This window comes from Neocloeon triangulifer, unplaced genomic scaffold, assembly GCF_031216515.1.
Source record: "Neocloeon triangulifer isolate White Clay Creek 2 clone unplaced genomic scaffold, ASM3121651v1 ptg000013l, whole genome shotgun sequence".
Classification (NCBI taxonomy): Eukaryota; Metazoa; Arthropoda; class Insecta; order Ephemeroptera; family Baetidae; genus Neocloeon; species Neocloeon triangulifer.
Window position 1 is genome coordinate 3,470,876 of NW_026775555.1, and position 26,503 is coordinate 3,497,378.

Genomic DNA, 26,503 nt, shown 5'->3' on the forward strand with positions numbered 1-26,503 from the left:
AAGATTCGGGCTTTTCCTCGTTGCAAAAAATTGTTTTTTATTCAAAAACAAACGGCTCTACCAGTTTCGGTCACGGTCTGCGACCCTATTTCATGAGCAAGAAAAAATACAAAAAATCAGCAAAATTTAAAAAACCACATTTTAACATAAAAATAAAAATCTTAAAACTAACAAATTCAAGTACCAACCTATTTCATGAGCAAACGCGCTGCTCGCTGACTAATACAAGAATGAGCGCTCATTCTTGTATTAGTCAGCGAGCAGCGCGTTTGCTCATGAAATAGGTTGGTACTTGAATTTGTTTTTGAATAAAAAACAATTTTTTGCAACGAGGAAAAGCCCGAATCTTCATTTCCATGATCATCTCCTCGAGTGTCAACTTCTTCAGTTTAAATTTAGTTTATTCATTTTTAAAAATAACTTTCTATTTTAAATAATTTATAAATTTTTATTTCAAATTTTAATTTATATTTATTTTAATATCAATTATTCATATTATTAAATTTATTGTTAAAATTAATAAAACAGTTTTTGCAATATTTTGAAGTAAGCCAAAAGCATGTCAATAAATTATATAGATTTTTTAGTAATAAAATAACGGATAACCTTTAGTATCATTCAATAATTTCAAAAATCAAATTACTTGCTTCGCATCCGTATGTCGTTTTTTTTAAACTACATTTTATACATTAACTTAATAAAAATAACAAGTTAAATAATTATCTCTAGTGAACTAAATTTAATTCGTTATGAATTTCTGCGTCTTTTAATGAATTGAATTTAAACTTCAAGAATAATTTTGGTGGACCATTTTTGTTATAATTACTGATTTGAATATGGAATGTTTGTAATAATTAAAATATTATTTTATTAAATAAATTAAACAAATTGAGTTGTATTACATAACAGAATATATTTTCCCACACAAAATTACATAACATTTTGGGATGTTACCATTTTTCATTATTAGCTATTAGCTCTTGAGATTAAATAGACCATAAACAAACTATCAACATTTTTTTTTTTAAATATTTATGATAACATTGCAAGGCGTACATTTAAATATGGCATTTAATTTGTGTGTTGATCATGAATATAAAAAAAGGCATTCACAAATATAATCAATTTCTCAATTCATAAAACTGTCTCACAGTTGGGCTTGCGACCCTTGCCAGGGTGCTTGGTGCTGGTGAAGGGCGAGCGGCGACGAGTAGGTTGCGCTCGAGTAGCCGACGCTGCCGTACAGTTCGGACAGCGCCGGCGCTCCGGGCGGCGACCCGTTGCCTTGCATGAATTTGTTGAGCTCCTCTTGCGTGTCGAAGATCATCACTGAGAACGGAGACCCTGGGACGTGTTGACCTGCCCACCTGACCTCCAACTTGTAGTCGCCTGGCTCCGTGGGCTCGTATTTACACAGGATAGACCTGTCTCTCTGCGTCTCTCTTTGCATCTCAACTCGAAAAGCACCTGAAAAAATTAAAAATTTATTAAAATATTTAAACTTTAATTTAGTTAATAAAATTTAATGGAAATTTAAATGAAGTTGGTCTTTAAAAATATTTTATTTTGTGAATTATAAGATTTCTAATTTGATCAATAAGGATTTTTTTTAATAAATTCTGTCTGACCTTTGGGCCCTCGAATGCGGACAGTCAGTTGGCCGGCTCCAGCACCCCTGGTGTCACAGATGAATCGCGATTGGAAGGTGGCAAGGACTCCATGTTCAATTCCAGGTCCGAAGACCCGCACCTTTGATGCATCAGGTGACCCTGCGACTCTCAAACTGAACGGACTTCCAGGGACGTGCTGACCTGATTGAAAAATTCGAAATTATTAACTTTCCATGAATTAAATTATATTTTCTGACCTCCGTATTTGATTGACAAAGCGTGTTTTCCCGCCTCCTGAGGTTTGACGTTCAGGGTGAAGGTGCCGTCGCCGTGGTCGTACAGTTCACAGTAGGCCACCTTGTTGGGGCCAACGCACTGGGCCGTCAGTTCCCCAGGGCCAGCCCGGCGAGTGTCCAGAAACGAGCGGATCTCTTTGCCCACGGTGCCCACCCTGAGACCCTCGCCAGAGCAGACGACCTGGCTGGCATCGGCCACGGAGGAGACGAGCACTGAGAAGGGCGACCCCTTGACCTCCTTGCCAGCCCACTTGACGTGCAGTTTGTAGTTGCCACTCTCGGCAGGGGTGAAGGTGGCTCTGTGCGCCCGCACGCCCTCCGGCTTGATGCTCACAGGGTAGCTGACACCGTCCAGAATCAGAACTGCCTCGGGATTGCCTAAATTGGATAAAAAATTTAAATCCTGTTTTTTTTTATTATTTTTATATTTACCTGGTACGGGCTTGGAGGAATTGATCATGAAGTAGGTTTCTCTTCCAACCCTGCAGCCCTCCAGCGCAGGACCATTCAAACTGACCTCGCCGTAATCCATTCCATTTGCTCTCACATTACTGCTTGTGTCAAGCACATCACTGCTAACTTTCTGCATTGCAAAACCCTCTTCAGCGACCGCAAATGAGACAGGAGAACCTGAGGAAATATTTTAAAATGTTATAAAAATATATAAAAATAAATACAATAAAGTAAGAATTTTTGCAAATTAAAAAATAAATTTAAATTTTCTTTTTACAACATATTTTTATTATTATTAATTAATTTTTTTGCTACATTTATTATAATAAGTTTATTTAAAAATTGTTTAAATTGAAATTATTAAATTTATTTCCAAAAATTTTGTATTAAAAAGTATATAAATAGTTTAAGATTTAATTAATGCACCTTGTGATTCAAATTTAAAAAAAAATCGTATTACCTGGTATTTCTTGTCCACCATATTTGATGTTAAATCTGTATTGCCCTGGTGCACTCGGGGTGAATGTAATCAAATCAGACTCTGCTTGATCTCCACTGGTCACGTTCAGGGGAAGATTTTGTCCCAATGGACTTGTAACGGTGACGTCAAGTTCCGCAAAACCAGCGCCCTTCCTCAAAACTGCAAATTTTTAAAATTTATTAAACATTTGAAATAATTAATTTTTAATTTAAATTTCATTTCAGGAAACATTTATATAAATTAATTTACCTTGGAAAGAAATCGGTTCGTGGACGACAGTTGTCTTTGAGGCGATGCTGGCGAGGCGCACCTTCGACGCGTCAAACGCCTGGCAGAAGAAGGGGGAGTTTTTGACCGCCTTCGTCCCATGCAGAACCTCAACGGTGTAAGATCCGGCACCTGGTGGTGTGTACTGCGCCAGGAGGTTTCCATCTTTCTGCTGGTAGCACCTGACAGGCACCGCAATTCCACCAGGGCCGGTGACGACGACGTCAAACTCCCTGGCCTGCCGACCCAGCGTGTCGATGGTGAAGTTGGCCTCTCTGCCTGCCTGCGCCTGGTAAAGACCTCGACCGGAGGCAGCCATCTCGCGGGCTGTGGTTTTGTCGCGGACTGCAATTTCCATCGGACAGCCTTGGACGTGGAGGCCATTCAACTTGACGTCGATTCGGTGTGGGGTGCTCAGAGACGGCAAGAAGGAAACTTCGTGTCTTCCGTGGCCAATGTCCCTCACAGCCGCCTTGACGTCTCTTCCGGCAGCTTTGACAGAAACCGTCAGAGAACCGCGTCCGGCTTTGGAAGTGTCTATGGTGAAGGTGACAGGTTGTTTGCAGACTGCCTCAGACACGTGTGTAATGCTGGCCTGGCTCGGATCAAAGACCTCAACTTCGAAGGGGTTGTTGGCAGCGGCCAGGCCTTCCTTTCTGACCCAAACCTGATGGACACCGACCATGGTGGGGCGGTACTCGGCGCGGTACTTCCGTCCCTCCGGCACTTTGACCAGTCGGACGGTGATGTCGGATCCGTCCGGCCCCATTATCTCAATGTCCGGAGGCTCCGTCCCTCCAGGGTCAACGTCGAAGAACGCAGGCGCCCCGACCACCGCCAAATGCAGACCTTCGCCTTTGACCTCAAGGCCTTCAGGTGCGGACAACCGACGCAGAACTTGCTCCGACGGGGCGGCGGACGAGTCGGCCACTCTGCACTCGAAAGGACTGCCAGGGACGTCTTCTTCGTTGAAGGAAATGTGGACGTAGTGCGGTTCTGTCCTTGTTGGGACAAAAGTGACCCTGTAGAGACCTCTGGCACAAGCAACCACCTCAGCCTTGACGGTTCCTTGCGCCGTGGACACCACAAGCTCCAAGGTTCCTTCACCAGCTTCGGCTGCGTCTACTTGGAAGGGAACTGGGGTTCCAACGTGCTAAGGAAAAAAATTAAATAAAAATTATATTCAAATTCACTTAGATTTACATTTCTACTTACACCCAACGGATTGAGTCCGGTGACTTTGACCTGGTTCACATCATAAACGTTGGACGCAAATGGACTGCCTTTCACATGCTCAGAATCCAATACCACTGATATTGCATGCCGGCCTGTGAATTTTAATAATAATATAAAATTGTAAATTTAAAAATAATAAAAATACTAACCAACTTCAAATGGTGTAAATGTGGCAAAGAATTTGTCTTGGGCCGAGCCAGAAATAACCGTGGGTACATTTTGGCCAGATGGCGCAAGGACAGTCACCACGCACTCTTGGACGGAGGGATTTTGAGGGTCGATCGTCAGCAACGCTGGGCGGCTGATGGCTGCCTGTCGCAGGGCTTGACCTGACACAACGACCTGGCCCGCGTCCACAATTTTGCAAGTGAACGGCGAGCCAGGCACCAATTCGCCGTTAAATCGCACACTTAGCAGGTGCGGTGCCGTCTCTTGCGGTTTGAAGTTGACTCTGAACCTGGCGTTGCCCTCGGACTGCACATAATTGGGAACGTTGCGTCCATTGACGGAAACAATGATCTCGAGATTCCCAGCGCCGGCTTGGCTTGCATTTACTGAAAAAATAAATTAAAACAAATCAATTAAATTTTTTTGAAAATATTATTTTTGGAAAAAAAAATAACTTACTGCTGAAGTAAACAGGCTTTCCGACAACTCCAGAGGTCACATCAGTCACCTTGACCTTTGTAGAGTCGTAAGCCTTGAGTAGGAAAGGTGATCCTTCCACGTGTGCCTCAGCAATTTTCACTTCAACACTGTGGTCCCCTGAAAAATTGAATTTTTTTTATTAATTTCATGCTTTGTAGGAATAATTTAAATTTCAATGAACCTACCAACTTCAATTGGCGTAAATGAAATATTGAGCTGATTGGCTCGCGGGTCTGTGGGCGCTGGTTCGGTGATCTCGACCTCCAAAGCGCGTCTTGATGGACTGAGCACGGTAATGACAGGCTTCCCTTGAGCGGCGTGAAGCCAAAACTGCGCTTTCTTGCCGACAGGCACTTTTTCCTCAGCACCAGGCATTATCCTAGCAGCTTCATTAATTGTAACTGAGAATGGACTCCCTAAAATTTAAAAAAAAAAAAATTTAATAAACTTATAAAAAGGTTTAATTAAAAATAAATAATTACCTGGAACGTCTTCGCCGTTGAATTTGAGCTCCACCGTGTGCAGTGAAGCTTCCCTCGGAGTGAAAGAAATGGCGTAAGTGTGAATGCCCTGAGCCTGGGCTGAGGTGGGCACGCGCCCACCATTGACAGTCACCTCGAGATTTCCTGGTCCAGCCTGACTTGTTTCAACTGCGAGAATAAAATAAAAATGTTGCGTCACGATATTTATTTTATTTCAAATTATTTTTCTTGAAAATGCATACCAAGGAAAGTGACCGGTTTGGCGATGGAGCCAGTGGTGGCGGCCTTGACCTTGATGGCCTTGACATCGTACGCCTTGCAGGAAAACGGTGACCCCGGCACAGGCTCTCGCGCCACGGACACGGCGATGCGGTGTTCGCCGGCGGTGCGCGGACTGAACTCGACGCGGAACGAATTGTTGCCGCTGTCTTTGACCTGCGCAGCCACTGACTGTCCATTCGGTCCTGTTAAGTAACATTGTTAACCAGTCTCGAGTCTCGTTGCGCCAACAAAAGCGTTAATTTTGCATTCATAATTAGCTGTCAGCCAACCAGCACCAAGCAAAAGTCGAGTGAAACACATTCGGAGAGAAAGAAAGACAAAGTAAAATCAGAAAGAGGGAGGCAGAAAAAAAATTAGCGTGATCATTTGCAGCCTTACTTAGTTGTAAATATAATAATTGTGCTAATACTTAATTAAAGTTAGATTATAACAAAACAATGTTAGCAGAGAGTAACAGTCACACGCGAGCAGGGGTGTGAAAAGGAAAGAGATGTAGTCGGTCTGCGTGTGAGTTAGAAGTGTCTTAGACGAGAACCAACGGAGGAGGGACCTGCAACATCACGGTTTGGTTGAGGAGGCGAAGTCGAGAGAAAAAAACAACCAACAAGAACATCGAGCAAAATTATCAAACTAAATTTTGTACTTTTAGGTACAAACGTGATTTTTTTTTTAATTAATTCTTGGTGGTTGAAACCGCGACACGGGAGACAGGAGAGGGAAGGGCAAGAGAGAAAGGCCCTTGTACTTTGCCCATTTCGTTTTCATTCAATTGAATTTTCTTCACGCGCAAAGAGAGTGAAAAGTGCTCATGAAAGAGTTTTTGCTGCACTTAAAAATAAATGAGAGACATTATTTTACAGACATGAATATACTCACTTTTAATTGGTCAGATTAATTTAATTTTTTTTTTCGGACACTCACCCTCAACGTTGACCTCGATGTCGTCCAGCGCCGCGGTCACGTTGGACATGGTGAAGAACGCCGGCTTTCCGACCGCCGACGAAGAAAGGTTTTGTCCGCTGACGATGATGTGGTGCGGGTCGGCCACCACGCGGGCGACGAACGGCGACCCGGGCACGGCCACCTTGTTGAAGTTGATGCTGATCGTGTGGTCGGTGGCCTCGAGCGGAATGAAGCTGACGGCGAAGCGTGCGTTGCCCTGCGGGTGCACCTGCGTCGGGATGTTGTGGCCACGCGCGCTTATCGTGATTTCCAGGTTGCCTTCGCCCGCCTGGCTTGCGTCAACTTTAAAAATGAAAACGAGGAACAATTGTTTCATTAGCCAAAATTTGTTAACGTATTTGGGAAGAAGAAGAAATATTTCAAAATTAAATCTTGGAAATAAAAATAAAAAATTGGATATAAAATTAAATTTGTGCGGAAGGAAATAAGTTTGTCAAAGATTGTATGGAAAGAATAAATATTGATGTATATTCTTGCATATTTTTGTATTGTTGTATACAATACATATGCTTTGTCCAATAAATTTATGATGATGATGAAAAAATAAAGAATTGAAGAGCAACAAATGAAAATTTTCTATAAATTTCAGCATTGAGTTGAAAATCCAAATTTTTTTATTTTTTTTAGCATATTTAAAAAAAATATATACAAAAATGGTGTGACAAAGAACAATTTCCACAAAACATCTATTTTTTTTCTATTTTAATAGTTGTGTGTGTTTTTTTTCTGTTCTAAGTTCTAATTAGTGTAGAGGATTTTGTCTTTGTTTGTCTTGTTAGTGTAAAGTAGTTTCAGGGTTTAAATTTTAAGTTTTTTTCTACGTGGTTTTACTGAAACTCTGCGAGGAAAACTAGGCTTGAAAGAATGAAATACATACATTTACTTTTAATTAACAAAAAAGATAAAATGTTTGAGTCATTTAAAATAATTTCTTAATTAAAAGTAAAAATTTTGGTATGTATTCCTTTTTTTATGCAAGTTGAAAAATTTTTTACCTTGATTATTTTTTAATATTATTCATTTTGTATTCAAAAATCAAAATAACACAAAGTAAATAAATTTACCTGTGAACTGCAGACTTTTTCCGACAGATCCTCTTGGCAGAGGCCCGACGAAGACCCTTTTGGGGTCATAAGCCTTTGCCACAAAAGGCGTTCCCGCCACTGGGTGTCCATTGTACTCGACAGTGACGGAATGGGTGCCGACGTCCCTAGGCGTGAACTCGGCCGTGAAGCCGCTGTGGACACTGCCAGTGACCTTTACCGGCAGCTCGGATGCGGGTCCTCGAACCGAGACGGCCAGTTCGGCGCTGCCGCTGCCGTCGACCGCGATGTGGAACTTGGCGGTTTCGTTGACCGGCACCAACTCGAGGTTGCGCAGCGTCAGACTGACGCGGCTGGTGTCGGACACGGAGCAAACAAACGGACACCCTGGCACAGGTTCGCCGTTGAACTTTATGTCGATCGTGTGCGGTTTGGCCAACTCGGGCGTGAAGCTCACCAGGCAACGACCACCGCCGACCACGGCAACGTGGTTAGGCACTTCGCCTTCGTTGACAGAGATTTCTAGTTGCCCTTCGCCGGCTTGACTTGCGTCAACTGAAATAATTTTTGTATTGGAGTTTGATAAATACAAAATTTATGAACCATATGTTTATAATTTTTTCCCAATATTTATAAATAATAATCAATAAAAAATTACATTCTATTCAATTTTCTGAAGCAGCAATAACATCAGCAATAGATTAAATTTATTTGAGATTGAACTACTATATAATACTGTTCTTGGAAATTTTAATTAATTAATAATTTATTTATTTATTCTCCATTCAGACAAAATGAAATTAAATAAAGAAATGCGCGCTTAAAAATTTAAATTAGCATTAAAATAATTAAAATTATATAATAAAATTAATATTTATTAAATTTAATAATAAATAGTAAAATGATTTGTTTTAAAATTAAAAATTTGAAGTTCTACACTAATAAATTAAAAACTTAATACTAAATAATGTTGTAAATTATTTTGTTACGCACCTTTAAATTGGCACGATTGACCAACGACTCCGTTGCCAATATCGGTGACTCGGATCAGGGCGGCGTTGTAAACTTTGGCGACCAGTGGTCCTCCAGGAAGGCTGCAGCCACCAATGCTCACCTCAACTAGATGACTGCCCACCTCTTTGGGGACGAACTGCACGCGAAACTGACCCGCGCCCTGCTCATTCAAGCGAGAGGTCACAGGCCGCTTGGACGGACCTAGAATCAATTCACAATCGTATAATTAAAATTTGATCCATTTATTTGTATTAATATTAATAAAATTTAAGAAAAAATGCATCAGTACTTACTTATGATTTGGACTTGGATTTCGTCGCGATCAAACCCCGGCGCGCTGAGTTCGAAAGCGGCCGGGGCTCCACACGCCACCAGACGAACTGTCTCTCCGAGGACAGTCATCTTGGTCGACGAAGCCACTGGCAGCGGCGGACTGGTGGCTGACGACGACATCACTCCCACCTGCCACGGGCTACCTAAAACACAAACAATAACAATTGTTTATTGTTAGTAATTATACAATTGCTTTTTAGGTCAGCCAAAAGATTTGACAAAACATTTTTATGGTGATTTGAATTTTAAATCGGCTTTTCCTCGATGGGTTATTTATTGTTTAAGAAAATACAATCGAAAGATAATTTTGTCTACTCTTGACCACCGCCGAGAAAGGTAAACTCAAAACACGTTTCAATATTCTGACCAATTATGAAAATTAATTTGTTAAGAAAATTTTGAATGCATTTGTCAAATTTTGCGTCAAAAATTATTTTGTGTAAAAATGTAATTAATATTAAATAATTTTTCACAAATATGTGTTAATTTAGAGGAAAAATATTATTAAAAATAAGGATTTTTGTGCTAATTTTGGTCAAAAAAATATCAAAGCTCATGAATTACGGCTGCAGCCTAATCATGTAGAGCAGGATATTGTTTTTTCTTAAATACACAGTTAAAAAAATCACAAAACCCATCGAGGAAAAGCCGATTTTAAACTCAAATCACTATGAATGGCACGTATCAATATTTTTTATAATTGAAGGCTGAAGAATATTAATGAAGATTATTAACTGAAAACAAAAAACATAATACTCGAGGATCATTTTGCTTTTATAAAACGTTATTGGGCGCCTACGTGATCCAATTGGGAAAAAATGTTGTAACGCTAAATTAAAACGGCTGATTGATTCAAAAGTGGAAAAAAATCTTGACCGCCCCTAACACAGATTTCCTTGTAAATTTTTTTGTATTTAAAATAAACTTGATTTTTTTTTAAATAATTTATTTTCTTATCATTTATCATTTCGTTAACTACTTTTTTTCTTGTAAAAATGAAAGCACGAAAAACAAGTTTGCTGCGCTCAGCCAGTGAAACATAAAATTAACTAATTTTTTTCGCAAACAAAAAAGGCAAAAAGTGCTTTGCTCCGCATCGAGTACGCACGGCAATGTATCTCTCAAGATTTCGACTCTGCGCAGCACATAATCTGAGCGGCCGACCCCTTGACCCACATAACGAAACACCGTTCCAGCTTCTTTCTCGCCGCATATGCTATTTTTACATAAATATTCCCCCTTTCTGACCAGCACACACCTTTCGCTTCATGCAAATCGCGACAGTGAAAAAACTTCCACCTGCAGAATTACGAAGAGAGCGAAAAATGAGGTTATCGTCCTTTCTCGAAAAAGGCCGAAACTACTAAAGTGATGACGACGAGCGAAAAAAAATTAAGTGTCGCACAAACATTGCGCGAATTGGCGACGGCGGCCCTGACGAGCAAGACTTAACTGATAACACACGGTGGACTAAAGACAACAAATTCCTCGCGAAAACAAACAATCCAAGCGTAATAATAAAAATCCACACCGCGTATAATTGCTCTTGGGAGGCGAGAAAAAGCGCAGCGGTTGCTCGCCTCATTAGAGAAAACCTGCATAAAAATAGGCCACGCCGGTGAAGACGATTCACTGGCTCCGATTTTTAGAAATTTCATCTTATAAAATCAGAAAATGCCCAAACTCGGCGCTCGTCGGCTCGAAATTTTGAAAAATTATCTCCGAAGCTGTGGGAAAAACGAGAAAAGCTCTACCTTTCGGCGGCCACGACGGCAAAAGGCGTGACCCGAGCGAGCGCGCGGCTTACGTGTCCTCGACTTGAGACGTCTGCTCAGGTGCCGGCCAAAGGGTTAAATGGGCAAAAGGACGAGGGGGGTGTGATTACCAGGGCTGGAGGTGCGAGGGTCGCAGCGGTCGCGCCTACAGGGTGACCAGCCGGAAGCCTAACAGGTGCATCGCGCACTGACAGCAGCGAGCGTCTTTCTTTTCTCGCCTCCGCAGGCTCGACGACTGCTTACCTGAGCGGCTCCCTGCGCGGCGACGTTGCATTTCTACCGGTCGGATTCTTGCGGCGGCAACGCGGCCTCGTCTTTTTCCCACAATAACATCTCCGGCCCCGCACAATGTATTAAATTTACTGCGCTAATGTATACAAGATAATATACCGGCAGAGGAACTCTTTTAACTCTTTGCTTTTTATGCTGGCATGTGTTTTATCTTCAACCTTGTACAAATAAAATTTATTTAAATTTATTATGTCCCCCAAAATTAAGATAAGGAGGAATACATTTAAATATTAGCATTTTCACCGGAGATTAAGGATTAAATTAAATTTTATAATTCTAGTATTCAGGTTTTTATAAAAAGTATATAAAGAACAAAAAGAGTTGATGAAATGAACAACCCAATACCTGATTCTGGATTAAGTTTCAGCTTATAATTATTTCAAATTATAGCCATTCAGTGCCAATATAAAATTTAATTCTGATTTATTTGAAAATGTATTTAACTTGGTTTCTTATAAAAAAATTAAAACCGTATATTAAAAAAAATTACGAAAAACCAAAATAATTACTTTTTAAATTTAATATTAACATAATAAAAACAGTTAAATTGTGATATTTTAAAATAAATTGCTTAATGACAACCTGAAGCATAATTGTTTAAGAATGACGTGATTTGTTATTCTTACCTGGCACTGGTTCGCCATTGAAGGTCATTTCCACCAAGTGTGACCCAGGTTCGTGCGGCACAAACGATGCCATGAAGCGCTGATTTCCCAGGTCGCGCACAAAACTTGTCACGTGGCCCCCGTTCACAAGAATCTCTAGGTTTCCAGAGCCAGCCCTCGAACCGTCAACTAAAAATTGCAGCAAAAATTTATAAATAATTTTTCTCCATAAAAATATAATTTTTTTTTAATACACGCTTAAAATCATATTTACTTTCAAATTCCACTGATTTTCCTACAAATCCGTCAGGAATGCGTCCAACTTGAATGGCCTGGGAGTTGAAAGCATGCGCCCTGAATAAATCAAATAAAAAAAAAATTAAAAATTTATTCTAAACCATTATAAAAAACCTGAAATTAAAAAAAAAAATGCTACTTATTTTTAAATAAATTGAAACTGACTTGACTGGTGATCCGCCAATTCTGTGGTCGCCGCTTTTGACCTCCACAATGTGCTCGCCAACATCGACGGGCACAAAGTTGACGGCCAGTTCGGAAGAGCCGCGCTGCGAGACGCTGCAAGGGATGCTCCTCAGGTACGGCCCAGTTACATAGGCCGACACGTCCATGGCGTCGTAGCCAGGTGTGTTGAAGCGCACCGACGCCTGTCTGTGGACGGCGACCAGCTTGGGTTGGTCGGCCGGCGCCGAAAAGTGGCTCAGAAGATGCTGTTGGCTGTCGAACGAGGACCGAAGTTGTTGGGTGTCATAAGAGGAGGTTCGGAGCTGCTGCGTGTCATACGAAGAGCGATGCTGCTGCTGCGTGTCAAACGAGGACCTTTCAAAAGAGGGACGTCCTAAAAAAATTAAATGAAAATAAGCAATGCAGTAAAATTTGAAATTTACATAAAATTTTGTTTAAAAAAAACTCACTTATTTCAATTTTTTCAGCTACATTGGCGACAGACTCAAGACTTCCGTGCGAAAGAAGCGATTTGGTTTTTGCTAAGGCGTCCCACGAGTCGCGTCTCTGGTTCAAATTATTCATCATGGACGAAACTAAAAGAAAAATTTTAATAATTTTTTCGAAATTTTTTTAAATTCAAATACCTCTAACGTTGGACGAAGTATCAACCTGGCCAGGTGGCTTGGGGGACGGCGTGGCTCTCAAGTTCGTTGGGCTGAATGCGGGGCTCCTGCTGCCATTCATCAGGGGCGAGCTGCGAATCTGCAGGGGTGGAGGCGACGGCGGGGACAAAAGTCGGCCATTGCTGCTCGAGTACCTATTCTCGCTGTGATATCTGCTCTCTGAGGTTATCCTGCTCGTGCTGTACTCTGCGAATATAAATTTTGATTAAAATATTCTTCTAAAAAATAAATTAAGAAATATTTCCAATTTATTTTCCTTTCTTTTACTTCGACGCAAATTAATTGAATTTTATTATTAAATTAAAAAATTTACCATTGTTGCTGAATGACGAGTCAGAGTGTTTGACCGTAGCACTGTAGGTGACCGGCGATGGCGCGTGGACAAGTCGAGGCGAAGGAGAACGAATCGGTGACACTTCTCGCAAATGAGTAGTTAAGGTGGACGTCACCTGCTTCGGGGAGTTCAAAGTCGAATTTAAGGATGAATTCAGGGTCGAGTTCATGGTCGAATTCAACTTCTTGGTGCTGACGGCGTAAATGTCCGACGTGTTGACCATCGGTGGCGTGTGTTGCCGATATTCATCTGATTTCAAATAATGCAATCAAAAAGAAGTTTGACGGATTTTGTGCAGTTGGAAAAAGGTAAAATTAATCAACAAGAAAAGAGTACCTTGAATCAGTCTTGTGTTATTGGAGTTATTGTACCAGTACTGTGGTGAGGGGTTATCATTACTTTTATATGAGTAGCTTGGAGTGTCCCTATTCAATCTATGGCCTGTTGATCAAGTTTGTTATGTTATTATTAATAAAAGTACATAAATTAATAGTGATTTTTGATGGAAAAAGTTACTGCAAAAGAAAATTAAGCCCAAAAAGTGTTAATTTTGAATGATTTATTTGGAAACATTAATATTTTAGAATAATTAAAAATAAAATGAATAAATTAATTTATTAAAATTTTGAGTATTATTTTGTCCTTAATAAAACTCACTGCTTTGCTCTGCGTAACTATTATGGTGCGATTTACTGGAACTGTGTTGCTTTGTGCTTTTGTAGCTGCCAATTCGCATACTAAAAGCAGAACCTGAAAAATATTATTCATTATTTGTTCAAATCAAAAATTAATTCATGAATTCACCTCTGATTTCAGCGCCGTTGAAGTAGACGTAAACCTTATATTTCCCTGGCTGGGCGGGCAGGAAGGACACGCTGTATCTGTTCGGGCCGAGCTCCTCGACCTGATGCTGGATGGACTTGCCGGAAAGGGTTATGTCGAGCACCACGTCACCGAGCCCACCGGTCGCCGAAGTGTCGCAAACGAAACTGTGCGGCCTCCCGGGAACGGCGCCGTCCAAACCTTCCAACTTGATGCCGTTCGGGTCGAAAACGAAGCAGGTGTACGGCCCGCCCTGGATGTTCTGTCCGCCGTGCGTGATGTGGATGTTCCACTCGCCGGCCTCGTCGGGCTGGAAGTTGGCCGTGTACACGCCATCGCGCTCGTTGACCGGACACTCGAGTTGTCTGCCGGTGGGCGAATGCGCGATCACCTCCACTCCTCCCGCCTTGGCACCGTAACTATTGACCTGCGCCACAAAACGAGAGCAATTTTTTTTTATTTTTTTTTAGATTTGAAAACGTCGCTACAAAATGAGTCATTATTTGTCTACGCTTGTAATAAAGATAACACTTTTTTAATTATATTGCTTTTATGGTGATCCATAAAATGACAGATTATGGAGTGTTTTTTATACTATTTAAATAAAAATGACTAAAAATATGTGGACAAAATCTGTTTTGCCGACAAAGAAGTTAATTTTTAATCAAGAGTTTTGTCTAACAATTCTTTTTTTTTTTCAAATAATTATTTTTCAGCAATTGAATGTAAACAGTGTGATGTAGCAATTTGGACAAATACACCACAATGATAATTTAAGAAGTAGAAAGTTGAAAATTTAAGAACCCAAAATTATGCGTAATTTTATTAAGTTGAGAGTGCCCATTGTAATTATAAATATGTTTTTAATAATTTATTCATTAAATTAAATATTTCCTTCGAATTAGTATTGTAGATAATGGTATAATTATATTGTGGATATAGAAAAAAACAAAGGAGCTGTTACAGTTTTATGACTTGAATGAATTCTTTATCTGTAATTTTGAGTGAAAATTGTCTTAAGTGTAAGTTAATTGACATAGTTCTAAGTTTTCAATGCGTTCATAATTTAATGAAATAAAAATGCTATTCTATTCTAATCTATTCTACAGTGAAGGTTTACATCTTATGAAATGCTATGTAATTGGTTGAAAATTTATGTTTTATTTTTATATGATTCATATTCAATTAAAAAAAATATAGCCAAACTAAAAAGAGTACAAATATTGAAAATAAAATAAAATTATTAATTTTATTATATTACTTTGTAATTATATATTCAATGTTAAAATTGCTCAAAATATTAAATAACTTATTTTAAAATAATAATTTTATTTTAAATTTTTTTACGTATATTGATTGTAGTTTATTTACTGTGTAGCTATTATTATCAATAAATTATTCAATCTTCAAAAAAAAAAAAAATACCAAAAACGTTTTAAATTTAGTTTTTAAAATACAAAAAATAAAATCATGAACATTTTTGTCATATTCAAATTTAATATACCTACTTAAATTATCACTTGCAACTAAATATCATTATTTTGCAACTAAATTCTTTATTTTTAATGGGAATTTGCATATATAAAGGCTAATTATTTTTCTGTTTACTTACCAGAACTTCAACAATTGATCCTATGGCACAAGGTTCCATCCCTGGGTATGAGATGGTGGTCACTTCTGGCATTACTCTAAGACTGGTGGGGCAGCCCTGAATCAATTCACCCTCGCAGTAGACAAAAAGCTGTTTTATTAATAAAATATATCAATAATTTTTATTTTCACTCGCTATCAAAAGTTTACCTGATACATTCCAACTTCGTTCGGGGTACAACTGCCCTGACCGCCGTTTGCAGTCATATTAAAGCGGCAGTCCAGCCTTCCGGAGGGTCCGACCACTTCGACCTTGACATCACTAACGTCTACCGTGTCTTCCAAGCACTCAATTTTGAATTGTGCCTGGAGATATATGAATATTTCACATAAGTTTGAATAAAAATTTTAAAAAAAGTACCGATTTGTTGATTCTGGAGCTGTGCTGCGTCCAGTGGGCCGCGAGGCGTTCGCTCGGCTGGTTGCGCGCCTTCACCCATTGGAAGTACGCCGCGTACGCCATCACGCCGAGGTGCTCCACGTTTTGGTCAGCCATGTCCTTGGCCTTGAGGATTGGCTGGACTCCAAGTCGCTGGCCGCCGCCGATGCCTAAAGGTCGGCGCGAAATTACCTTCGAGACGATAATTTTGGCGAGCGGCCACTCTACTTACCTAAATTGAGGTTGTTCTCCCAACTGTCGGCATCGCCAGTCAGCTTTTTGTAGCCGGGCACTGGCCCACCCAGAGAGTGCACCAAATCGCACAAAACCATGCCCGAATTCCAATCACGCTATTATAAAAAAAAAAAATGAAATATTTAAAAATAATAAAATCAATAAAATATTTTTTGAGAATTTAACACCCAAAAAACCACTCGAAACGGGAAATAATTAAATTAGTACTGTGACGTGGAATTACGTTCCGAGACGATGAGATATTTGAGACAAAGCCGGTGTAAAAAAGTTAGAAAAATTCCTGTTGTGATAATAAACAATTTTAATTGAGGGCGAAAATTTCCTAAAATTAAAATTCTTTAAAATCACCCCAATCAAAACAATACAAACAGATTGGGGTGGTTTTAAAGAATTTTCGCCCTGAATTAAAATTGTTCATTATCACAACAGGAATTTTTCTAACTTTTTGACCCCGGCTTTGTCTCAAACATCTCGGAACGTAATTCCACGTCAAGGCGATTAGTCGCAGTACTAATTTAATCAATAAAATATAATTTCACTTTCTTATGGAAATTTTTTAATTACAAATTGAACGGTTTCAAAGTATATTTAAATCGCAGATTGTCAAAAATTTTCAGTTTCTTCCAGATAAAAATTAAAAATATTAAAATATGAATAAATTTTTAATTCTTCAGAAATTAAAATAAATTTTTTTGTGCTTACCGTGAAATTTTTGACGTTGCGGTTGGGCAGTTGCGAATTGACCCAACGCAAAGTGGCGTGAAAACCAGGGCTGTCCTCTTTCATGAAGTAACTCAAGTAAGTCATCCCGGACAATTCGTCCAGGTGAGGGGACGCCAGGTACTCGGGTTCCAGCACCATTGGTATGCGGAACTCGCGTTGCGCAAGTTCCATAGCACGACGGCAATTATTGACGCTGAAAACGAAAATTTATCTTTCTATGAATTTGTTAAATTGATTTTTCTGAGGAAAAAAACTTAAAAAGCATTATTATTTTTAAGTGATTTGAGAGAAAAAAAACTACGCACGAATCATTGGGGTCAATTGAGCGCCAGTGAGGGAAGAGGCCCGGCTTGCAATAGTCAAGCAGGGCGCTGAGGTAGATTCCGGAGTTCCAGTCCGAGGTGAAGTTGTGCACCTGACACTCGGGTAGCACTGCCTGGAGGCGCAAACGAAAAAAATTGGCAATCAAAAAAAGCTTTAATTAGGTTAATATGGCATAATTTTACCTTGAGCCAAGAGAGCATCAATTTCTTGGGTGGGAATTTTGAGCGGCCGATCTGGTATCGCACAATCAGTGACCAGATGAGTCCGAGAATCAGCTTCAGGTTGCCGTTCACAATGTCCACATTTCCTTAACGACATAAAAATATAAATTTTTAAACAAAATATAAGAAATTTATAAGAGTTTTCATTTTGTAATTGAATTTTGTTGATGTAAAACTTTAATTCCACTTTATGCCAGTGACCCTGTTCTACAAAAGAAGTTTCCGTCAGGTTTGGAGAAGGAATTTTTTTCTCAATACGGAGTCCACATGTCATTTTCTTATTGCTTTAAGCAGTGATTTTGCAATATCTCATCTCCTAAAAAGACCAGCAACGCACTTGGTACACATTTTTTATGATGAATATGCGTGCCGGCGCACGCTACTTTGTCATTGGAGCTGCCAAAGGTGGAAGCTAAATCGTTGACAGGCAAAAGACGAGCAAGGTGGCCGTGACACGCACCGTGTACACTACAATATGTGAATGATAATTAGAAAAATCAACTGTGTCAGGATTTGAATTAGTGCGCTCCCCAGTAAATTAGTGATAAATTACTCCCACTCACCGGGAGCGCACAATAAGCAAAAATGAGCACCTAGTATGTGATGAGTGACGGCGGCGTCACTCATCACCACGGGACGAACCCACGCGGACGTTCTCAAGTATCACCTCCGTTAAAGGTATTTATGTAATAACTGTCTTTGGATATTTAATAATAACAATGTCTTCCCTGGGTATCACATTTGTTTAATTGACTATTCCCATAGGATCTAGCACCGTCAGGGCGTAACCCTGACATCTGGAGGCACCGGCGAGATGTCTCTTTTCCACTTATTTAAAATAAGGGACTAGAGATAAAAAAATGGGACATTAATAAAATTCCCCGTTCCATTTTTTCTGCCTCCTAAATGTCGATTTTCCGGCATAGGTGCTTTTCCCTTGGGAAAACTGATTTTCCCCATGCCACCAAAAAGGGGCAAATCGGTTCCTCACATTCCCGACTCACCCGCTCTATCAACCAGGAGCAAGGGAGGATTTTTGGATATCTCTCTTTCTGTTCTTCAGAAAACCAAAAAACTTTTTTTCCCGTAAATCAAAGGCGGAGGAAGATTTAAATCTAGATGAGTCAAGTTCCTCCGGAGACGATCCCTCCCGTAGTTTATTATTTCCCTCCAGGGGAAATTTAAACTCTCCACCTCCTGGGGGCGATTATGAACAAATCGGCCCAACCCTGGCCTACCAAACTTATGACATAAACCAGCCAGGACCCTCCTCTCGAGCTGATTATTTAGAGCTTCAAAGTCTCGAATTTCAGCCGTTCACACAAGCTGCAACCCCTTCCCTATCCCCTTATATTACCCCGTCTGATTATCTTGCACAAGTGGAAAACACTTCTGTTGGCACTCTTGATGCCCTGCGTAAGATAATTGGCACTCAATCAGAGGACGAAATCGAGGTGATTACAAATCAGTTCGGTTTGATTGATGTGCAGGACGAGCCACCTTCTGAGGAACTTGTTGAGCAGCAAATTCCTCGTAGCTCAACTCCTGCGGTCCCTAACCTTGAACCGTTAGTAATCAAATCTCGTGACACGAGTACCAATAGAGACGAAAATTCTCAATCGGGAAATAAAATGGCAAATCAGCCTACGAGCCGTGCGCGGCCGATTGACCTCGCCTTCTTCAAAGGCAAACAAAGTATCGGAGAATATTTGACACATTTCAATAGGGTCAGAGCGGCCAATCAATGGTCTGACTCTGAAGCACTTAATATTTTAAAGTGCAAATTGACGGGCTATGCATCGGAGTGGCTACAAGGCTATGAGGAAGACCCGGCGAACGCGAATGTGACGCTCGCTCAATTTTTGACAGACTTAAAAAATTCACAACATGTGCAGTCTGATGCACATGTGGCGGAGCGAGAACTTTACTCCAGGTTCCAAAAACGAGGTGAAAATTCACGCAAATTTGTAGGGGAAATGTTGTCTTTGATCAATAGAGTTGACCCCCATATGCTAGAGTCAAGGCGGATTCGCCTAATTTGCAATAATTTGCATCCCTCAATTTTGGATAGAATCGGTTCTCCCACTACAATTGGTGAACTTATTGCGCGGGCAGAGGATCAGGCGCTAAATCAACTCATTTTGGAACACCGGAGGAAAGTTTGCCCTCCTAGTGACTTTGACGCGGAGTCCAGCCGCTCTAGGCGGAAAAAGGGAAAAACCAAAAAATCAAGTAAATCAAAGAAAAAGAGTAAAAAGAAAAAGTCGGTTTCCGTCTCGGACAGCGAATCAACTAACGCGTCCGATAGCGGCAGTGAGTCTTCTTCATATCCGACTTCTTCTTATTCTTCCTCTTCTTCCTCAACTCACGCGGCCGTGGTTGAAAGGAAAAATAAAAAACTCCCCAAAAATAGTAAGAAAGTTGAACGCAAAATTGGGGAAAAATTGATGAAGAAAGTTGAAAAGCGCATCGCAGCCATTCAACTCTCTTCTGGACCTTCTCACATTCCCGCAGCCATGGTGCCCTCGCAGGCAGCCCCACAAGCGGCACCTGTGCAGGCTGTGGCGCAGTACACGACACCCAACCACTTCCCTGATCAGCCTTATGCTAATTACGACCGCGGTGGTTTTTCTCGTGGCCGTGGCGGCTGGAGTGGCCGTGGAGGCCGCCGGGGTCGAGGCGGCCGGGGCGGTGGCCGTATGTATTATAATTCGGGCAACACGATGCTTTGCAATTATTGTCGGCGCACGGGCCATTTGGAGAGCACGTGCTACAAACGCGAATTTGATTTGAGGAATTTAGGAGGCCACTTTGGACTCCCGGGGGCTGTCGCGAACCCCCAGCCGACATACGGGGCACAATATTATCCACCGGCCAGCCCACAAAACGCGTTGCCGCCATTTCCTTCCTTTCCGGCTCTTCCAGCACCGCCACTGGCGGGCCCAGGGGCACCGCAGGCGGCGGCGCCGTATGCCGTTCATGTGCATTACCCGTCGGCCAAGGAAAACCAAGACGGGAGGGCTTAGAAATTGGGGCCCGACCCCTCCCTAAAACCCATTTTGGGGGCTCCCTCTCTGTAAATTTTGAATCAGTTCGCACTTGCAATGAGAATAATTTTCAATCGAGCGGAAATAGTGTAGGAATCAATTCAGTCACAATTTGCGACAATTCTGCTAATCCACATGTTTTAAAAATTCCTGTAAATATTAATGGCGCAACAGTTCACGCGCTGACGGACACAGGAGCGCAGCTTAGTATTGTCTCTGCAGAATTAGTGAATAAAAAGGAAGTAAAGAGTAATTCAAATATTTTGCTGCGAGGCGCTTCTGGCCGTCTTATTCCGGTTTTAGGTTTGATTTCTCAAAAAATTCGAATCCAAAACACGGATTTTGTACATACATTTGCAGTGGTAGAGAATTTTGCACTTAAAATTTTGCTCGGTTTTGATTTTCTCAGTGCGAACAACGCTAACATTAATTGTAAAAATAAAGTTCTTTTGTTTGGCCCCGCAACAGAGGGTCCCTCTTTCGCTGAACCTGTAAATAAAATAAATTCAATATCTCAGGAGACAATGCAACCTCCTGCAGAGGAAGAGGAAATAGACGAAGTGCGCCCTATTGCAACGATTTGCGCACAACACACACTCGATATTGACGCGTTTGAGAGAAAATTGGTACCAATCTCAATTTCCCACAATTTGACAGAAGGTGAATATTTTGCTTTGCCTGAAGAGCGACTGATTAAAAAACATCTATTTGTGCCGAGTTTCATTTTTCATGTAACTCAAGGCTCAAATAATGTTTGGATTAAAAATCTTTCTAGAATACCTCAGCGCTTATTTCAGGGCCAGAAAATTTTCCACCTTTTCAAATTAGAATCTTTTCCGGAAATTGAAATTTTCCCAATTTCAACACAGTCAATTGACCCTCCTTCAGAGGCGCCGAAAGGGAACCCTTTGGATTTAATTCACATCAATCCTGAATTGTCAAATGAACAAAAGGCACAAATGCGCACTCTGTTGGAAAAATATAAACACCTTTTCCCACACGACACAGAAGATTTACCAACCACAAACAAAATACAACACATTATTAGGTACAAGGGACCTATAATCAAACAAAAACCCTTCAGGGAATCAATGGCTCAGCGCGAAGCGATGCGAATTGAAATTGACAGATTGCTTTCCAAAAATATTATTGAACCATCAGAAAGCCCATTCTCTTCTCCAGCCTTCATTATTCCCAAAAAAGGGGGTGGGTCTAGATTAGTTATTGATTACCGCTGCATAAACAAACATTCAGACCCAAATTCCTACTTTTTGCCTCTAATTTCTGACATTTTGGCTAGTTTCCACGGCGCGAATTTTTTCGCGGCCCTGGATTTGAACCAAGCCTATTTTCAAATTCCTATGGAGGAAGGTAGCAAAATTTTTACAGCATTTAGCACTTCCTCTGGTCACTATCAATTTAAAGTCCTACCCTTCGGTCTCCATAATGCTCCCGCCACATTTTCTAATCTTGGCGACAGCATTTTGAGTGACCTGCGATGGAAAATAGTAATTTCTTATTTGGATGATGTTTTTTCTTGGGCACCAACCTTTGAGAAATTGCTGGAAAATCTAGATATCATTTTACAAAGGTTTGACGCAGCAAACCTAAGATTCAAACCACAAAAATGCTATTTTGGGTTCCAAAAAATGAGCATTTTAGGTTGGTCAGTCAGCCCTCACGGTGTGCATGTGGATGCGGACAAAATCTCAATTTTATCTAAGCTCCATGAACCAAAGAACGTGAAAGAATTACTCAGGGCGCTCGGGATGATTGGCTATTATAGAAAGAGTATACCAAACATGGCAAAAATCGCAAAACCTCTTTATGATTTGGTAAAGAAAGACACAAAATTTGAATGGGGACCACAACACTCGGAAGCTTTTCGCACCCTTCTAGATAAAATTTCAAAACCCCCAATTTTGGCTCATTTTAATCCTTTGGCTAAAACATTTTTAGAAACTGATGCGAGCCACATTGCGTTTGGCGCGGTGCTGTCACAGCTAGACGAGCATGGGAATAAACGTCCCGTTGCTTTCGCTAGCCGAGCGACAACGCCGTCCGAAACCAAACTAGCAAGCGCTGCTCTAGAGTGCTGCGCACTTTCCTGGGGGATTTTGTATTTCAAATTTTACCTCAATGGAATTAAATTCACTGTACTTTCAGACAGCCATGCAATTTGTTCCATTACAAAATTAAAAGACCCTTGGGGCCGAATTGGGCGTATTTTGATGCGCCTCCAAGCTTTTGATTTTGACATGGCACATATTTCAGGCAAAAAACATGTCTGTCCTGATTTTCTCAGCCGCTCCAGCGCTGATTGGTTGCCGTTTGATGAAGAAAATTTCTTAGCGGAACTAGAAATTCCTGCGTTTTTCACCGAACTTGTAAATATTAAAAATGCTCAACAAACTGACGACAAAATTGTAAATATTAAATTAGCGTTGGAAAGAAATGACACAAGTCGTCAGTATAAGCAATTTATATTGCAAGATGGGCTCGTTTGCAAACGAGGCACGAGCCCGCGCAGCTGTCTTCTGCTGCCTCTTATTCCCGACTCGCTAAAAACACAGCTTATGCAAATGTTGCACGAAGATGTTCTCTGCGGTGCTCACTTGTCATTTGCAAAATGCTATGACAAAATCAAAACTAGGTTTTTCTGGTTTCACATGATTCGCGATATTAAACAATTTATCCGTTCATGCCCTATTTGTCAAAGTTTTAACAAATCAACCCAACGTAAGTTAGGCAGTCTTATGCCAGTGGACCGACCTAGGACGGCCTTCATTAAGGTGTGTCTGGACTTCGGAGGTCCATTCGTCCGGTCCACTCGCAGGAATTGCATGCTCTTGGTTGCAGTAGACTACCATTCTTCTTGGGTAGAATTACGAGCTTGCAAAGATGCCACAGCCAAAACCACAGCCACTTTTCTATTTGAGCAGTTCATTTGCCGAACGGGCCTATTTTTGGAAATTGTTCATGACCGGGCCCCAGCGTTTACAGGTGAGCTCATGACTGAGTTCTGCGAATTAATTGGCACTCGCCAGGTGAGAATTAGTGCGTATCACCCAGCTTCAAATGGGAAATGTGAAAGATTTGTTAAAACAGTCAAATCAATTGTAGCTAAATACGTGAGTCCTTCACAAAAAGATTGGGATTTACGTTTGCCACAAATAGCTTTTGCCCTGAATTGCTGCACCCATAAGTCAATGCAAGAGTCACCTTTTGCTCTTGTTTACGGCCGTCAGCCAATTCTCCCCTTTGATATGATTTCAAACGAAAGTTTCCGAGACCCGTTTGTAATTGACATACAAAATCGGCTTGCTCTCGCCGAGGAGATAGTTGCAAAAAACTATTCTAAACAGCAACGAAAAGACAAAGAGCGCTATGATGCGCGTCGCCGCTTAATTAAATTTAAGGTTGGCGACTGGGTTTCAGTTTTCACTCCACGCGCTAAAATTGGACTGTCGAAAAAGTTACTCCCTGTATATATTGGACCTAAGGAGATAACAGGAATCATCAGTCCAATCTCGTTTCGCGTACGCATGAGCCTTCGTCCTGGCGCAAAGGAGGAGGTCATAAACATTGAACGACTCAAACCCTTTTTCACTCGCGATGCACAACCCCAAGGGGTCCCAAATAGGAATAATTCGACTGAGCGCGATTCGTCTCCGGCTGCGGTCGAATTAAACCCTGAGTCTCAGGACGCGCAATCTGCTAACGCGACACCTGATTTAGACTCAGACTCATCTTAGGGTGTGTAGTACGCAAATTAGCTCAATTTGGGCTACCTGGCACAACTGTTGTTATGCCTGGAAATACGTGGCAAATGGAGAAATAGTTCCTAAAAAATTTATAAATAAAAATACAAAAAATTGGAACATTTTTCTATTATGGCCACTTTAAATAAAATTATTCTATTCATTTTTTTTTTTTTCTCCTCTACCACCTAGACGTGGCAGTAGCCTACTTTTCAGTGCGTTACTATGGCCACTTTAAATAAATATTTATGTAAATATTTCTGTAATTTATATGTATATATATATATTTCTATTTTGCCCTGAGTGCTAATCAATACAGTTCACTTTTTCATTCCATTTTTTCTTGGAACTTTAAATAAATTAGATTTTTTTTACTCTTTCGGTCAATACACTCTTCTTCTATATGTATGAATTTTTTCATTTTTTTCCATTCATAAGAAAACACCTAAATCACCGCGGCACTGAGCGCACATCATATCAGCTCAGAATTATTAGAAGCGCGGTGGCCCGAGAGAAAGAGCGGTGCCTCACCCGCGAGCACGTGGCGACCGGAGTGTCTTGGCGATTTGATTTGGGACATGCGCTGTATCGCGCTCTGCATGTCGCAGCGGGCAGGCAGCTCTCGCGCGGAGTCGCCATTATTGCCCCTAAAATCATTTGTCCAAAAACCAATATCCCCAATATTTGCCCTTAAAACAAATGCCCAAAAATGAACTATCCTAAATTTTTCACTCAAAAATTCCCTAAAAAGTGAATGTCCCAAAAATATTTGCTCTTAAAAGAAAAAAAAAAATCTTGGACAGTCCTTCTGATCACTTCTAGTTACCTTATATTAAATTTTGTCAACCTTCATCGATAGGGGAAATATTTTAGAGCAAATAAATTTTGAAACATTTGGGAGTTTTGCAATTAGGGGCAAAGCGGGTCTCCTCTCGCACGACTTCTCACAGCAGCCGGCGCGGCATTTCTCGCGCTCGGGTCTTAGTTACTATTTTCTTTAAAATTTTATAGCACTCATTCTAGAGCTCTGAAAATTCTCATTCCTTGAGTTTTTTCAATAAATATATCTGTCTACGCACCTCAAAATACCTAACTACAACCATATACAGTTAATTTCTTTGAAAATTACACTTATAAAAACATGATTATTGCACTTATAAATACTTTGCACTTGAAAAAATTTTGTTGTTATTTTCTTTCGAGACCTTTTCATAGGGTTTTATTCCCAGCTATATAGCTTGGACATTAATTTCATTTTTTCAATTGTACATTTCCAAAACAAAATTATTTTTTCAAATGACATTTTTTGTCACCCACACTCCTACAGGCCAGTGATGTGCCTGTGTGAAATATACATATTCATCGTTTCACTGCACCTGTGCAATTCTTAACAAGTAATTAATAATAATAGCTGAGGAATGGTGCTCAATAGCAACCATAATTGTGTTTAGCCAGGCCGTCAGAGAGACTAAAGGATTTAATAACGATCCTGTATCAAATCAGATTCCACAGGGCCCATGTGGATTTAATTTTAGAATCGTTATTTTATTCCTTTTGCAATATTATTTTATGAAAACTACGCGCGTAGTCTTTCTTTCTGATGAAAGTGGAAGCCTTGGCGCCTCAGCCGACTCTATAAAGAGCCGAAATATTTGTGTTATATAGTCCCACTTGCATTTTTGATGTCTGCAGAACACATATTCTGATTGTCAAACAGAATTTTATTGATTATACACTGCACTTGTTCATATATTATTAGGGGAAAAATTAAAAAAGGGTTCCAACAATTCCCTTTAACCTCTCCTTCAATTTCTGTCCATGATAGTCTTTCTTTTATTGGTGTTAAAATTTTTTTTTAATATATCACAATATTTTTTTTTTTCTCTCCTCTCTGTACTCGTCCCTTTGTAACACCTATTTGATAGTTCTATCGGTGCTCACGTTTGTTTAAGATGGACCAAAAAATTTGGGGACCTGCCGATGCTGAATTCCAACAGTACAAACTACTGGTTTTCATGCTGCAGCGAGACTGTCCCTTTTTACTGCCACCAAGACCTAGG

At 40.5% G+C, this 26,503-nt stretch overlaps 1 protein-coding gene across 2 annotated transcripts in view; it reads right to left on the minus strand.

The window, feature by feature from the left end:
* Positions 1-893: 893 nt before the first annotated feature.
* Positions 894-26,503, minus strand: part of LOC132198542 (filamin-A) — a 37,586-nt gene continuing 11,976 nt past the window's right edge. Inside the window, exons 2-33 of one of the 2 annotated variants that reach the window (XM_059622596.1) lie at positions 17,597-17,721; positions 17,396-17,526; positions 17,070-17,283; positions 16,345-16,462; positions 16,095-16,282; positions 15,884-16,039; positions 15,696-15,824; positions 14,066-14,510; positions 13,919-14,011; positions 13,598-13,702; positions 13,241-13,510; positions 12,889-13,113; positions 12,712-12,837; positions 12,242-12,635; positions 12,054-12,133; positions 11,801-11,968; positions 9,069-9,251; positions 8,755-8,976; positions 7,783-8,316; positions 6,677-7,000; positions 5,716-5,937; positions 5,474-5,641; positions 5,177-5,407; positions 4,971-5,108; positions 4,493-4,897; positions 4,323-4,435; positions 3,090-4,260; positions 2,820-2,999; positions 2,339-2,536; positions 1,868-2,284; positions 1,629-1,811; positions 894-1,467 (exon numbers count right to left, since the gene is read on the minus strand). In XM_059622596.1, the coding sequence (XP_059478579.1) occupies positions 1,148-1,467; positions 1,629-1,811; positions 1,868-2,284; positions 2,339-2,536; positions 2,820-2,999; positions 3,090-4,260; positions 4,323-4,435; positions 4,493-4,897; positions 4,971-5,108; positions 5,177-5,407; positions 5,474-5,641; positions 5,716-5,937; positions 6,677-7,000; positions 7,783-8,316; positions 8,755-8,976; positions 9,069-9,251; positions 11,801-11,968; positions 12,054-12,133; positions 12,242-12,635; positions 12,712-12,837; positions 12,889-13,113; positions 13,241-13,510; positions 13,598-13,702; positions 13,919-14,011; positions 14,066-14,510; positions 15,696-15,824; positions 15,884-16,039; positions 16,095-16,282; positions 16,345-16,462; positions 17,070-17,283; positions 17,396-17,526; positions 17,597-17,721 (7,976 nt within the window). In that variant the 3' untranslated portion in view covers positions 894-1,147. The remainder of the gene's footprint in view (positions 1,468-1,628; positions 1,812-1,867; positions 2,285-2,338; positions 2,537-2,819; positions 3,000-3,089; positions 4,261-4,322; positions 4,436-4,492; positions 4,898-4,970; positions 5,109-5,176; positions 5,408-5,473; positions 5,642-5,715; positions 5,938-6,676; positions 7,001-7,782; positions 8,317-8,754; positions 8,977-9,068; positions 9,252-11,800; positions 11,969-12,053; positions 12,134-12,241; positions 12,636-12,711; positions 12,838-12,888; positions 13,114-13,240; positions 13,511-13,597; positions 13,703-13,918; positions 14,012-14,065; positions 14,511-15,695; positions 15,825-15,883; positions 16,040-16,094; positions 16,283-16,344; positions 16,463-17,069; positions 17,284-17,395; positions 17,527-17,596; positions 17,722-26,503) is intronic. The other variant, XM_059622597.1, reaches the window with a different exon arrangement.